At 36.4% G+C, this 16,859-nt stretch overlaps 1 protein-coding gene across 2 annotated transcripts in view; it reads right to left on the bottom strand.

Moving 5' to 3' along the window:
- CDK18 (cyclin dependent kinase 18) overlaps positions 1-16,859 on the bottom strand; it is a 101,814-nt gene that overhangs the window by 45,494 nt on the left and 39,461 nt on the right. For both annotated transcript variants that reach the window (XM_072424991.1, XM_072425002.1), the window contains exon 2: positions 15,009-15,147. In XM_072424991.1, the coding sequence (XP_072281092.1) occupies positions 15,009-15,132 (124 nt within the window). In that variant the 5' untranslated portion in view covers positions 15,133-15,147. The remainder of the gene's footprint in view (positions 1-15,008; positions 15,148-16,859) is intronic.

Below are 16,859 nucleotides of genomic sequence, written 5' to 3'. Positions count from 1 at the left end.
ACTCGTGACAACTTCTGGTTTCTTCTGTCCACATATTGAATTCTCCATAATGTAAACTAAATCCAATATGAAGAGTGGAAACCTTTCATAGCAGCCATAGTAAGCATGTGGCCCACAAACTCATCAAATAACAGCAAAATATGTGCTAGAAATAAAACAGAAGTAACCTCTGCTTAGTGACAAGAACCGACAGGCAGACTTTTTGTAAAGGTACTCTAGTCTGCCTGTCAACTCTTTTTGCCAATTTATCCCCAATGAAATGTACAGTTTAAGCACACATTTTTGCAATAATGAAGAGTTCCTATGCACTTGTGCCAGAGCTATGTAATCATCTAGCCAATGAAGATAGCTGAAGACTCTGGACCTGAAATAAAACCAAGTAAAGATGGTAAGTAAAGGATGTACTAATTTCTGATTGGAACTTTGATAGTGCACCTCTGGAGGAGTTCCTTTTGGCAGGTATGTCTGCCATAAAGATACATTGGGCGTACTTGCACAAGATAGCTAAAACCCCCAGGGGCACAAAACCTTGGAGGATTAAATTCCACTATAAGATTAGTATTTATGAGCTTGGCATAGAACTATTTGATATGTGGCCTGAAATAGACATTTAATGCAATAGCAAAACATTTCCTACTTGCATAAGTAAATACAGCAGTGGAAATACTATCCAACACCAGTATTCCTAAACTCAGCATGAAAAAACATTACCCTGTTGAGTAAGCTTAGTTTCCTAGGACGGTAGGATATTATTACACCTGAATTGAGGAAAATAACAAATGGGGTTGCACAGTCCATTTTTAGCAATACCTCTGCAGAAGTAAAAAAAAAAGTGGGAGGTTACATCAGCTATGCCGCCTGTGGTACTTCAGAGCTGATGCTAAGACAATGACTTTCTCACAGGTATCAGAAAAATGCTTTCTCTGTAAAATATCATTATTGCAATAGGTACACAGATCAGTCACTGCATACATCTAGAAGGTTGGTGAACTTGCATGCCCCCCAGGAGCCCGTTTAAACTTGAACACAGGAGGCAAACACCTAGCTGGAAAGCTACATGCTTTGAAACGCGTAACTGTTTGGTATAACTGTCTCATCAAAATGATAGCTATAAAGAAGTTAAAACCAAAAATTCAACATTATCAGATAGAAATGCACCAAATGGAAAAGTAAATTAGAAAAGAAAGATGATGGTGTGTGCATTCTAGTGAATCACTGATTTAAAAGGTTAGGTTTTTTTGGGATTCTTTATCCTGTACTGGATACATATAATGAGCATCTTTGAAAGAACTGCTGGATTTAGGCTCCCTGTGTGTTTGATTCTTGCTCTGATTATCCTTGCACCCACACACTCAGTTCTGTCCCCTGCAAATTCCCTTTCTAATTAGGAATCTGTCTATGTGACTTCTACCTCCTCTACGTAGTAGAATTAATAAATTAATTTATCATGCACAGAACTGTCATTTCCTGCAGCTGTGATCTCTACATGCTATTTGATGAAAGACTAAAGGAACAGGGTAAAAAACTTCTGTGGGTGGAAGAAACAGGTTCACGACTTAACCTGTAACCTAAAATCCAACAGATCAGTAAATTAATAGAATGGGAACCAAAAGTCCTTTCTAATGCATTTTAGAGATACACATGAAAGACAATATCAAGCTGTAAATAATATTATAATAAGTATGTTAATGTTTCACATTACACATTTTTATATATAATATATCTGATATAATTGGAATTACACATGTGTATTAAAACTACAATAATTCGTATTACATTTATTATTATCCTTGCCACTGACTACTGATGAAAGTACAGGGTGCTTTTCTATTATTGTCTGTCACCAACTACCAATAAAGGGAGGTGACCTTTACTGTCACTGACCCTTAATAAAAACAGAAGACCCGAATATTACTGCTAGCAAGCACAAAGTGTTTTTTTTTTTATTATTGTTTTACTATAACTGGCACCTCCAATAGACTTTAATATAAACCTATTTCTTTTGAGTGCACCCCAGACCCTATTTGGTCCAAAATGTAGCAAACAGGAAAAGGTGCCAAAATAAGAGCCATGGAGTGCTATGGTGATCTTCCTAAACTCTGCAGAAAAAAATTAGTAGGACTTCATGAATCTCATATCTAGAAAAGCAAACAAGACCAAAAAATGAGATATACACAAATAACCCCTTTCCACCAATAATACACAAACTTAGTACAGTGCTCAAAACATTAAAACCTAATCATTTATTTTGATCTAGCAGACTGAAAAAAAAATATATTACCTTTGTTATCTGTATACAATATAACAAAATTATGAGATTTACCTGGGGCTCTACACAACCCAGAGTTACATTATACCATCACAAACTGAAGGGAGATATCAGTATCCTCTTGGTAGCCACTTATTATAAAGTGAGCCACATAATCTCTCATATCCTATGACATACTTAAAATGAAGCCAAATTAGGAGTTTAAATAGATACAATGGCCTGAAAATCTGTTATCACCTCTATATTTTGGTTACTACAAAACCTTTAAACCCCTTAATTATTAGCACATCACTAATATTTTGTGACATTTAGCAATGGCAAATGGACACACACAAATGAACTTTAAGTATTCACTTGAGTCTAGCACATATGCCCAATAACGCCCTAATATTATTTCTGAGCATTTATCCCTTGTTGTTTTATAAAACAACATCACTTTACAACATTCAGTTCCACATTAGATATATTTATATAGTCAATACTGTATTTTTATAGTTTATGTATGTTTTAAAACCATTAATACAAAAAAATACATATAATGTGTACATTTAATATACTAGTATAACCGATCTTCTTCTTCCAATTATATCTAACCAGAAAACAGGCTGTAGCAGAACACAATCAGGCCCTGTCAGCTGATAGATAGGGTTGTGCTGTAGGGCAAAGCTGTGTCAATCACAGGACAGAAATACAAATTGTAAGATAAAACAGCTATCATACATGTATTTCATTTGTGTATCTAGAGCTTTGCCAGAAATTCTACAGTAAGAAACATTAACAAGTGAACAGAAATACAAATCCCTTGGAAGCTCTAATACAAGTATTTCAATTTGCTGGTCTGGACCATTCAGATGTGTGCTAATACAATGCTAAGGAGAAAAGACATCAGCAATGAACTTAGAGAAGTGATATTTGCTGCCTAATATTCTGGGAAAAGTTATATGACTTTTTCCAGTTTGAAATCCATCATTCTACAGTAAGAAAGAATACATTTTAGACAGAAATACAAATCCCTTGGAAGATAAAACAGCTCTCCTAAAAGTATTTCATCTGTGTATCCAGCGCTTTGGCAGGGGATTAGATTTAATTATATTATGACAACATTAAAATTGGGCCTACATTAATATTCATAACACTTTGACTGTATGTGAATAAAGATATGTGCCTGGAAGAGGTTACAGTTATATAAAATCCAACATAGGACGTATAGATCCATGGTCATTACTAATCACGTCTGCATGCATAGAAATTGCTATCAGTTCTTTTATTAATTTGTGAACATTTCACTCCGGTCATGTTTGAATCATCTCTAATGTGTGTGATCTGGCAGGTAAACAAGCACAGATTGAAAAGCTTTGCTGTACTTAAACCAACAGAGTTAGAAACAGAGGTGAAATTACTGGAGCAAGCAAAATCTACTCAAATGAGTAAAAAAGTAATGTATACTAAATAAATTATATAAACACAGTCATTAAGAAAGAAAGAACTTTCAATTCTAAGGTTTTAGCAGGTCTTAAACTACATTGAATATATTCAGATAAATAACACCAAATTACACATTACACTATGTCATTTTTTAACCAAAACTAAATCAAAATGTATAAATGTAAAAAATTAAATACATTTTTAGAAAGTTCTATGGGAATTAAGAAGGTAAGTAGCAGCCAGTTGCTGCTAATCAAACGCACTTGATTAACTAATCATCAGCAAATGTGACCACCTAAATAAAAACAGAATTTCTGGCAGTTTGCTAGTCTGAGCATTTAGATGTGTGCCAACACAATTCTAAGGAGGAAAGACAATAACAATGAACTCTACGCAGAGTCTAAGCAATAACCAGGTCTTCTCCAGAGGCTTTAGGGGTGAAAATGTTGCGCCCCTGGTTACTGCCAGGTTGCGGTCCTTGGGCACACCAAGGTGGGCAAATCACGGTACCAAATCACAAAGCAGAAGCATAGTTGAGGAAGTCCAGGGTCGAGGCAGGCAGCAAGCAAGAAAGGTCAGGTCACATGCCAGGGATCCAGGAGACAGACACTAGTGACACAGGGGCCACTGCGGGCACAGGGAACACATGAGACACTGGAAGCACAGGTGAAACAGGAATATACACAGACAGACAGGAACAGGACAGGGAAGATGGCTGGGAACCAACAGACTGGACAATGAGGGGTTGAGGCAGGAGCTGGACAGAGGAAACACTGAACTGCCCGCATGCGCAGGAGAGAGGCGTCTTTAGTGAAGACAAAGTAAGTGTGACACTGTTTATTAATCTGGTAAAGATTATAACACTATTTTCCAAACAGTCTGAAGTCCATCATTCCACAGCAATAAAGATCATCCATGCCAGAAGAAAGATTAAAGAGACCGAATCGAGTCAGATTGTGGAGGGATTGATAGTTCTGTGGAAGTAAATGTAACATGTTTTTATTTATTGAAAGTTCTGCTTTAGAAGAGCTGTGTAAACAAATGCCTGCAAACTTCATGAGAGACTGATAAAATCTTACAGAAAAAGATTACTACTAGTTATTGCTACTAAAATTGATTCTACAAGCTACTGAATCATGGGGTGTAAAACATGTAATATAAATAGGGACCAAGCAAAAAAAGTACCATATCCCTTATTATTATTAAGATCATAAGTAACAAAAATCTTTTATGATATTTTCATGGTACATGACAAAATGACTGCTTTCCAGATTCAACTCTACTTGACGATTTTAAGCTATTTGCAGATAGATGCTTTGGGGAGGGAGTGTGAGCAAGGAGCTTGGGTAGTAAGAGAAGACTGGCAGCAGAAAGAAGGTTAGGAGATAATGGCAAGATCTACAATGCTACACACAACATAGCAACTTTTACAAATTAAGTGACAGCTAATAAAGATGATGAGGTAGTTACATTTCAAAGCAGGAAAGCCTAATTTTGGACTACGTAAACTTTAAAGGAGGTTTCCAGATTTAACCAAAACCTTGCCGGCTAACAAACCCTTGTCCCCCTAAATTGAGATTTTTTTTTTTGCAAGGATAGACCAAAAAACAACAAAGAAAGGACCCACTCAATGTCAAAAGGAATGTTGCCTGGTCTAGGGAGTGCACCCTTGCTGTCCTTCCTTTTTCCACCCAGGCTGGCTGGAAAAAAATATTGGTAACCTATGACAGTAGCCTGCCTAATAACCCTAAAAAGTGTCAGATGTAAAAAGTAATTAGATTTGCCTACCAAAGAGGTTAGTTGTGTTGTGAAGTTTAGCAGATAAACTCATCCCTATCTCAGGCAAGATAAGATTGCTAGTAATTCAGAATAATAATTATTTCCATAACATTTAAAGATTCCAAAACTGTATATAAATGTTTATGAAAATCTAATTGCAAATGTTAATGCTACAAATATAAAAGGGTGACATAGCATTTTGATAATGGAGCTTTATAAACAACATGAGGCATCTGGGTTCTTAAAACACACACACAAGCCTTTGCTTCAATTGCTAGGTGCATCAGTCCAAAATTTATATATATAAGTATTTTGATGGCAATTATGAATACACTGCACTTGACCAACTGATTGCTCACCAACAGATACTTAGTGGGTAGTTAAATAGTAAAAATACATATTTTTGTCAAAACTACTATACCTAATAAATTATTGCATAACATATCTAATATCAACAAACACTAAGGGGTGTATTTATGTTTTTACTAAGGATTCACTACACTTTTACTTAAGAATCATACATGTCATAGGATTAGATTGAAAAAAATGTTATTAGTAAAAGTTGGGTGAATCTTAGGGGAAAATATTGATTGAAGTTATAGCAATACAAAAAGCTATCTACATGCAAGACTACAACAAATACAGGCATACATTTGTGTGACACAAAAATGGACCCTTGTGCAACAAACGAAAGTGATATTGTCTGTTTATCAGCTAACTCAAGACTGATTTATGACTTAGAAAAGCCAAAGAATGCTTTGAATCTTTAAACATTAAACCAGGATAGGACCCAAATTGGTCATGACAGACATTTTATAAGTCACTTTTTCTTTTGATTGCTATGTATTGTCATTTAATAACACGAACTTGGACTTTTTCAGGGCCATGTTTACCCTGCAGGGATAAACACGATTTCATCATTCCAGGATAATTATGTCCCTATACACACTTTTAAAAAAATTCAAAGGTGTTTGTATGAATTTTTAAAATGTAGGTGATTTCTACCCATAACTTTTACAAAAACCAGATGTAAACATAATTAGACAAAATACGCAAACTGATCTGTAAATTTATTATATTTGATATTACTTTTTCCCTGAATATGTAAAAAAGGGTTAGATGTCAGGTTTTTACAGTCAGCCAAAGAAATATAGTTTTACACTCAAACCCATTGGCACCACAAATAAATAAAGTGGGAAACCCCTGCAGAAACAATAAAAGGTGATTTCTCATTTTAAATGTTTTGCCTTGCCATTCATGTTGTACTGATTTTTTTGAAAAATTCTTATAATTCTCATACACAATACATATAAAATTGTACATACAATTTCCCAATCCTAATTGTAAATACAATTTAAAACCCAATTTAAAGGAAGTTACAAATGTATATTCAGAATTGTATCCTAAATATCCCCCAAATAAATCTTTTTCGTCCAAACTTAAAATTTTTCTTTTATGTTTTTAAACATCTCCAGACTATTCTTTCCACAGAAAACAAAATCTTTCTATATTAAAGATATGTGCTTTGTTTTATGACTGCTAAGTTTAATGTCCATATGGACATGGTCTAAGGGTATTAGTGGTGTACCTTAGGGTTTAGAGTTGGGAACAAAACAGACATTTATATAACTCAATCCGATAGAGGTAGGAAGAAACATAAAATTACCAAAAAAAAAAAAAAAAAAAAATAATAAAAACAATACAGTAGCCGTCACAAAAAGAAGTAAACATATAAATACAATTTACAGCATGTTACTTTTTGGTAACATGAACAGTAACTCAAAAGTCAAACTTGAAATCAGAATGAAATGACCTTTGAGGAGTCCTATTGGTCACCAAATTTTAAAGAATAATAACAGGAAGAAAGAAAAAGAAGATAGGAAAGAAAGTTAAGAAGAAAATTTGGGAAAATAGTAAGAGTTAAACAACAGTAGAGGTAGTAGGCGTGAGGGTTGGAGAGAAGAGGGAAGGAAAAAGAAGGGGAGGGGAGGTTAGGGTGAAAGCCCATCAAAGCTCTGAGGTCCAATGCAGGAAGACGGAGCAGCCATAATCCGCAGAAGTCTTGAAGTCATCCCAGTAAAACCAGGTACGTACAGGTGAGCGGGCAGATCGGTCACCTGATCTCACAAGGTCTTCCATATATTGTATATCATTCACCCTGGTTACCCATTGTTGAACAGTTGGCGGAACAGTTTGCCTCCACAGTGAGGGGATGCAAGCTATGGCAGCATTTAATAGATGGCACAAAAGACATTTTTTATAATGTTTCCTCTACATCGCTGACACATGCAGCAGAGAAAGCTCCGGTTTGTCATGAATCAACACCCCTGTCAATCTCTGTACTATTTCTGCAACACCCACCCAAAACGGGGATAGAACTGGGCAGTCCCAAAATATGTGTAAAAAGGTACCTGTGTGTTGGCCACATTCAGCTTGTGTGTGGAAAAATCTTTACCAGTCGATCAGGGGTTCTATATCACCTAGTAAGTAGTTTGTAGTTGCTGATACGGGTTGCTAATAGAGGCCTAATGGCCATAGTGAAGCATGAGGTCTATTTGGTCTTTCGTAAATTTAGTGTTAAGGTCCCTCCCCTATTTGGCTATAAAATTGGGCAAAGGAGAGTCATGTGTAGTCAACTGCAATTTATACATGTAGGAGAGCACACTTCTCAAGGGATCTCCGACGACACATAGGCTCTCTATGGAGGCGATAGAAGTCCTGTGCCAACTGTAGGAACGAGATAAGGTGTTGGTATTGTATTCTTCTCCACGTATCAAAGCAAGGGGTGGAGTGGTCTACCTGAAGTTGCTCTATGCTAGGCTAGGTGGAGGGTTGCGAAAAATGTGTAGCTTGGAAAATGCCATTTTCAATCCAAATCCTAAAGATCGGATCTTTCCTACTGGTTGGGAACTTGGGGTGCCCCAGTATAGGAGACATGGGGGAAGGGAAGTCAACAATCCCTTCTGCACAGAAATACTTTGGAACCCTAACTCTAAGCGTCTCACCTATCAAAGGATGGCAAAATAGCATGGCGATTTCTTTAGGTGGGGACCATGCCACAACACTTAACAGTACAGGGGACATTGCGTCTTCCAGTTGAACCCAGCCCTTAAAACTGGCATGTCTGCAGCAGTCTACCAAGCGGGTCAGGTGAATTGCCCTGTGATGCAATGTCAGGTGCGGGAAGGCTATGCCTCCTTTAGCATTTGGCAGCCGAAAAAGGAATATGTTAATACGGGGGGTACAAAATTTATGCAGCAAGCGGAGAGGGAGTTGCACAGGTAGAGTCTGTAGTAAATACAGGAGACGGGGCATAATATTAATTTTTAGAATTATAGAGCGGCCGAACCACGAAAAGGCCTGTTCTACTACCCTCCTCAGATCATCCGGGATATTGGTTCCTAGATAACGAATAAAACTGTGCGCCTATTTAAATGCGAATGAAGGTGACAAGGTATTCCGAAGCTCAGCAGGCAAGTTAACATCTAGTACTTTCGATTTTTGAAGGTTTACCTTATAATCAGAGAACTGTGCATAATGGTGCAGTTCCTTCAGCAGGTTAGGGATGGTCACCTGGGGAGCAGTGATATAGAAAAGAAGGTTGTCTACGTAGGTAGCGACTTTGAGTTCAGTGGATCCCACTCTAACACCCCTAACATCCAGTTTCTTGCAGATATGTCCCAGCAGAGGCTCAAGAAGTAAAAAAAAAAGCGGGGGAGATGGCAGGCAGCCTTGCCTTGTTCCATTGGTAATGGAGAATGGGTGGTAAAGAATTCCATTAACCCTGACTGATGCAGCGGGGTTCCTGTACAAGGCCTGTAACCACATGAAAAATTTATCAGGAATGCCTCTGAGGGTCAGGACCTGTCTTATATAGTCCCAGTTCACATGGTCAGTGTTGGGACCTTTACTGTTTAATATCTTTATAAATGATATAGAGTTTGGGATTAAAAGTACTATTTCTGTGTTTGGAGATGACACCAAACTATGTTATGGAATTAAGTCCATACAGGATGTCTATAATCTACAAGCAGACCTGGATGTACTGTTTGATTGGGCAGCCAAGTGGTAAATTACATTTTATATAGATAAATGTATAAATGTTATGCACTTGGGGGCTAACAACATGCATGCTCCATACTGTATGGGGGGGAAAACATTTGGGGGAGTCAGAAATGGAAAAGGATCCGGGGGTTCTGGTAGATCATAGACTTAATAACAGCATGCAATGCCAAGCTGCAATATCTAAATCTAGTAAAGTACTTTCTTGTAATAAAACAGGAATAGACTGCAGAGATAGAGACATAATCCTGCCCCTGTACAAAGCAATGGTCAGACCACATCTGGAATATGCAGTACAGTTTTAGGCACCGGTTCACAAAAAGGACTTTGTGGAATTGGAGAGAGTGCAGAGAAGGACAACTAAACTAATAAAAAGAATGGAGGAACTCAGCTATGGGAAGAAATTAGCTGAGTTATTAGGGATATGATCACCCTGTATAAATATATAAATGGTTCATATAGAGAACTCTTTTCCCAATTATTCACTTTGAGATCATTACAAAGAACAAGAGGGAAATCTTTGCATCTGGAGGAAAACGAAGTTTAAGCTTCAGATAAGGAAGGGATTCTTCACTGTAAGGTCTGTTAAAATGTGGAATCAGCTCCCTCAGGAGAATATAACTGGGTATTAAGGATTTAAAGTAAAGATAACAAATATTGTTGATCCAGGAAACATCCGATTTCCACACGGAATCAGGAAGGAATTTTTTTCCTGGTGAAACAAATTGTAGCAAGGTTTTTTTACCTACATCTGGACCAACTATGTCTTATAGGGTTTTATATCTGGGATATGTTTATTTCCCTAATGGTTGAACTTGATGTCTTTTTTAAACCTAACCTAATATGTAACTATGGAACTTTGATACCTCTATTCTTTAACTCTCTGGTTAAAGGAAATACTTTAAGCATTAGATATAATTTTTTTTTTGTGTTAGCAGTTTAAAGAGACATACAAAAAATTCAACTGTTTCTCCATGGTATAAATAGTTAAATAAGATTGGTCTAGAAATGAACATTAATGTTAGTAAGCGCCCCAGTAGTTTAATGTATATATCCCATTCTGCTTTTACCTACATTTTGGACATCTGTGTTTCTGACTGCAGAATTTTTCCTGGAAAACAAATTCTGATAAAATGATATTTGACATAAACAGGATTTATTTTCTATCCTAAAAAGGGTACTATTACATTTGTTTGCAGTAGGAAAAATAAAGCCAGAAGTGACAACTGTACCCTAAAGGACTGACTGGTTCCTGTCCAGAATATAGCAAACAAGCCACAGTATATCATTATTAGTATTACACTAGATATTTTACAATACATTTTATGCAGCGCTTTACAAAGTCTACAGTCATGTCACTAGCTTTCCCTCAAGGGGCTCACAATCTAATGTCCCAACCTCAGTCATATGCCTTTAAAACAGTCTAAGGTCAATTTTGGGGGTCAATGTTGGGTTTCCCAACATACAGTAAATATCAGATGTTTAAACAGGCACATACAAGTTGAGCCTTCTGATGAAGCTAAAAGGTGAATTGCGTTAAGAACTTCAACTTCAAAAACTACAAACAAGAGGCAAAAACAAATTCTGGGGAAAGTGTCCCACAAAATTGTGTTGTGCGCTGAGTGTTTTTAATGTTGTATATACATATGTAAATTAATACATTATATGACTTTTTAAATGTATGAAGTAAACAGTTGACTAAAAGTCATGCCACTGGAAATTTTCAGGTACAGAAAAAAAGAACATAAATGGCCAGTATAGAACAGACTAGAAGAGACTAAAATTTATTCACCTAAGATCAACTAGCTGGTGTACCCCATCTTCTGGATATCACCATAAAAAAGGAAGAACTAGGGTAGAACTACAGCTTCCTCTTAAGAATAATAGCTGTCAATGTCCTGCAGGAAGGTGTTACAGATCAAATTGATCATGTGCTGAGCAGAGCTCAGATTTCCAGCTCAGAGCTAAACAATTTAGACAATTAAAGCTAAGTACACACTTCCAATTATTATCGTTAGAAAACGAACGACGAACGATCCTGCACGATATCTACGAACGATCGTATAGCACCGATCCTGCACATAGAGGTAACGACACGATCGTTCGTAGATATTGTACACACAATAGATACGATCGTTTGAGCGATAGAGGAACTATGTGCACGACAGGAAAGTGAACGGACGTTCGTTCATCACGCATGCTCTGAACATGGACGATCAACGAACGACCGTACACACGAACGATGTTCAACGATCGTCGTCCAATCCGATCCGCCGGTCCGGTCGTTCGTTTCCAGCGACTTTCCTCGTTCGTCGGCATCGTTGGTTACTTTTTTATGCACGATTTTTTGCCCAATCGATCGTTAGTCGTTCGATTGGAACGATAAAAATTGGAAGTGTGTACGCACCTTTAGTCACTGTTTGGTAACCAATTTACAAAAGACTGACATGAGAGCCAATGACATAGAAACTCATGTCTATAGATGGACTTTTTTTGTCTGTCAAACCATAAAGAATGTAAAGTCCACAAAAGCAATCACCTGTTAGAGCAACATGAATTAATACTGGGAATTACTTAGGGAAAGAGAAAAGTTTGTTGGACTGGGCCTACTCTCTGAGAATTTAGGAGGTAAGAATATCATCAGGTGTTGGTAATTCTGAGGAATCCCAGTGTTTTTGTTGCTCATCTGGCAGAGACTCTTTATTCTTTAGCCCAACTGGTGCAATGCCTAGTATGTATATTGGTGTGCTGCAGTCTCATTTATTCTGGGAAACACCCAAAGTACCTGTGTTGTGAAAAACACACTCAACAACAAATTCCTGTGTTTTGTGTTGCAAAGTTTTAAATAGCATACACAACTTATTTGAAGATTTTTTGTTTCATTAAACAGCCCATTAGGAAAAGCAATGCCTTAATGCAACACATGTTAACACACAGCAAAACATGTGAAAATGCACTGCAAATTTGTGGGCTTGTAAAGTATATTTAAATCAAAACATTTTCTGTGTTTTGAATGTAATAGGTAAGGGTGAAAATCATAGTTTTTGTCCCATCTGTGTCCTAACTGAGGAGATGTCTTTTCAGTCCCTGTCCATAGACACAACAGGAAACATTAGGAAATGTCTCCCAACTGAATGAAAATTCCTCTTAGACAAATGTTATTGTCATTGAGATGAGAGAGGACAAATTTTCTTAATAAAATGGGGTCATGGAGAAGAGGTAGGGGTTATTTTCTGGTGCCCCTAGAATTTGATCTAACACACTGGACAACTAAAACAAAATTCCTCTAGAAAAGAAGGTAGCAGCTGTAAAAAAAAGTATGCTAGCAAAAGCTACTTTTGAGATAAACATGGGGGAATCCGGTAGAAGTTGAAGCATATAAACTCAGAAGATGACCCAAAAACATATCAGAATGACTATACCAGAATTATATACATATACATGACAGATCAAACAGATGCATAATGTAACAAGGTGGAAGTATTTTTGGGACTACTAGTGTCAGGAAGGGTTAAAGAGTGACACAAAACACTCAGGCACTGCTTAATTAAAAGTTAGTACTTATCTATATTGGATGCATACAATGGTCCAAAACAGCAATAGTTCCAGCACCATGATTACACAACCCCAGAGTGCCCATTTTCAAATCATCTAATTGGGAAGAGTCAGGCAGAGAGGAGCTGGCATTTCTTTGCACGTATCCAGAAAATGTCAGTACTCAATTGTATGCTATCTGGTGTTAACAATTATACACTGATCTTAACCAATCCAATCTTTACGTGACCATTTTTTGTTCACTTTGACTAAACTTCCTTTTTACATTAATAATAATGCGAAAACCTTGCAATTGTTAGTATAAGGTTATATTTTGTATATTACCAGCTGCGTTTTAACAGCCATAACTTTCTTCTTACCAAGTCACTTACCAAGGGGGACACAAGATGATCACAAGGGCACAGACCAGACAGTTTACACAAGTCCACCTGTACATCCACAATACATGTATTCCAGTAATCCATGTTTTTGTATTTAACTTGCTAAGAAATTTAATTGTTAGGTGGATCTCTAGTGGAATAACCAGAAAGCTTCACCATCCCTGCTTAACATTGAAATAGAAAACAGGCTAAACGGTAGTCGATGAGGTAAACCATTGCAGCAATGCCTTACAACTTGTTTAAGGGCATGCTTCACTAATTAAAATAGATTTAAAAAGGTGTGTTGATTAGGTGACCAAGAGATTTCTCAGTATGTGATTGGCGTTGGAGTAAGAATTTTCCATGTTTGGCCTTAGAAGCATGATATAGCAGATATCTCAGGGATATCCCAATGGTGAATGGTAAAGTAAAAGGTTCAACCAAAACTATGATGCATATTTAAAGGTCTTGCTGCAGTGGCAAAATTGTGAAAGAAAAAATCAACTTCAAAAGCCATTGCCAATAGTTTCCCAGTTATACTGTGCAGGACAAAAATGTGAATTAAATCTGACAGGTAGTGAAAGCACCAATTCCAATAAGGAATGAGTTGGGAACCTCCCAAATTTGGCTAGAGAACGATAAGAACAATTATTTTCTTATATTTCACAGGTCACAGAAATTGTGAGTGATGGGGTGTTCTGCGTAAAGATGCATCAAGGCCTCTTATGCTCTGCTCTTTCAAAGTCATAGAGGGTATCATTTAAATTTGAAGACAGCTGCTTTGTATCTTATGTTCTTATATCTATTCTAAATTTAACCTCAACTACAATTGTGGGGTATAATTACCAATGTAAAAATTAACTACAGTGGGGTGTGATGTGCAATACCTTTCAGGAAGGTATGTTGTGGTTTCCATATAAAATATACATTTTGCTGCACATTCCATGTTCCATTTTAATCAATAGTTTTAGATTACTTTGGCATGTCTGCATATTATTAAAGCCCTGTACAAACATTAAGTTATTGTTGCTGGAAACTATTAATATTGTTTGTGTGAAGCAACAGTGGGAACAAATTTTCTATGGAGATGGTAGGGGGGAATATGAGTAGGAAGAACACCTCAACAGCAGGCAATATTAGCCTGTCATTTAGTGATCTGGCAGGATGGATCACTAAACAATGTCAGGTCACCAAAACATAGCATCTATATGTAGCCAAAATCTATCAAAGGCTAAAACATCTGTGAAAAGAACATTTGTATGTGTTTTCATTTCCCAAATTTAATTTTACATAGTGCTGCATATGAACATAATGCAGTTAACATTTTATGTTAAAGGAGACAGGTCTGTCTAACAGGTAATTTGTCCACATCTGCTAAATCAACAGATACAAGACCTATTGATCCAACAGAAAAGATTTTTTTGTATTTAAAAAGAACTCCAATCAGAAAAAATTGACATGCATTACAGAGAAGGAATTATTTATATATATCTTCTGACACTGTTTTGGTCATCATTTACGTTATCAGGTTAATGTTCATTTGTAATATATTTACTCACGTTCATTTTGCTTGCTGTTTATCTGATAGTACTGCTCTGTAAACTCCGCTAAAGACTCTTCAATAGTTTCAGTTCGTGGAACAGAAAGAGAAAATCGTCGCTTAAAATTTTTCACCTTGTTCATGGTGACGGAGTAAACCTAAAAGTGCAAAAGAGATAAGTGTTTGAGATAGACTAAACAAAAATAAAAGAGGAAAGGATACAGTATATGAGACAAGTAAGTGGGATAATGAAACCTTATGACAAAAAGAAGATTTGACAAAGATATGATATTAAAAGAAGATATGACAAAAAGAAGGAAAAGGGATTCTGGAGGAAATAGGGACATTGTATACAGACAATCTCTGTAAAGAAAGACAGGTTACATACATTACACAAATCTGCAATGAGAAACAAATGACTATTAATCAATATTTCATAGAAGGATATCAGCAACGAGAAGACAGAAGTACAGGCTGGCTAAGAAAGGAGCGGAGTGAGAGAATGTGGGAGGACTACATATGCTGCATCTCTTATCACCATTCTATAAAAGTGATGAAAGTGCTAAAATGATTTCTTCTGCAAAATAGTGCTGTATACCTGTTTTCTCTAATTCTTATCATCCTATACCTATTGTTCTACAGTGGTTTAGTTTTAGAATAAAAATAGTATCTTTCATCACAGAGTCACTGCAAGTGTTAATGTTCTATTTGCCTAACCTTTAAGGTGCAATTACTTCTGCTTTTTTCTATAATTTGTTCCCAGGGATATCTCGCCCAGTCTGAGTAAACAAAACCCATCCTTCTGTTAGGATAGAAAACACTTATCTGCTGCCCTTCCCTATAAATAGTGCATTACCAACTAGGTTAACAATATATACATTATAGGATACCTTGCACAGTCAGGTCTACAGACTTTGATATATACAGAAACCCTAAAGTAAAAAAAAAAGGTATTTATATTCACCTTGTATGATCAGTAAATATAAAGTGATTTTATATTATACTTATATATAATATATAATAAATACAAACATACACATTTTATTACATATATCCCAACCTGTCTAACCTTAATTTGTTTTATTAATTATTCTTGGCCATGCGCAGAAGGAGCCCTTTCATCAATAGGGGAAAAAATTTGCTGATATCACGCAATTAAATTTAAATTTAGGTGACGTAGGAAAAAGTACGTGGATAAAGAGAGGAGAAGATTTTGGCACGGATACTGAAATGACGCTGGACCCGATGGAAGAAACCTCCTGATGGACAGACTGATCTGTGGGAATGCAGGTAAGTGTGATTTTTTGGTTTTGGGTTTACTTCCGCTTTAGGACAAAAAAAGCTGTTAACCCATGCGGGAAAGGGATACACTAAAAAGGTAAATGTTTGTTTTTTTCTGGACTTCAAACTACATTAATACCTGGTAATTCTGCCATGAAGGTTCTTATTTAGGCACTTGTTTGAGAATTTGAACTCCCTGACCTTTGCTCATTCATATTTAATAATGCCTTATGATGGATGTTCGGTCTAAATTAATAACCTTTAGCTGGCCATGTTAACATACAAAACAATGATTTGCTTTTAAGGAATGCAGAAGTTACTTTAAATAGCATTTACAACCATAAAATATGCTTTTACTATAACCTTTTTTGATGAGTTTATTTGCATACATATTCTTACAAGTAATATAATATTGCTCTATACTCAGCAGTCAGCAAAATTGGTTGATCAGCAGTAGTAAAATGCCCATTTTCCCAGTCCTGATAGAAATATTTTACCAGGCAGGAAATGTAGGGGAAAACTATTATTAGCAACATGGAAATATACCATAAATGTTTTTTTAATATATGGTGGAGGGGAAGGATCTGTT

This window comes from Pyxicephalus adspersus, chromosome 1 (assembly GCF_032062135.1).
Source record: "Pyxicephalus adspersus chromosome 1, UCB_Pads_2.0, whole genome shotgun sequence".
NCBI lineage: Eukaryota > Metazoa > Chordata > Amphibia > Anura > Pyxicephalidae > Pyxicephalus > Pyxicephalus adspersus.
The sequence above is the reverse complement of the archived record's forward strand: the minus strand, read 5'-3'. Positions and strand labels throughout refer to the sequence as shown.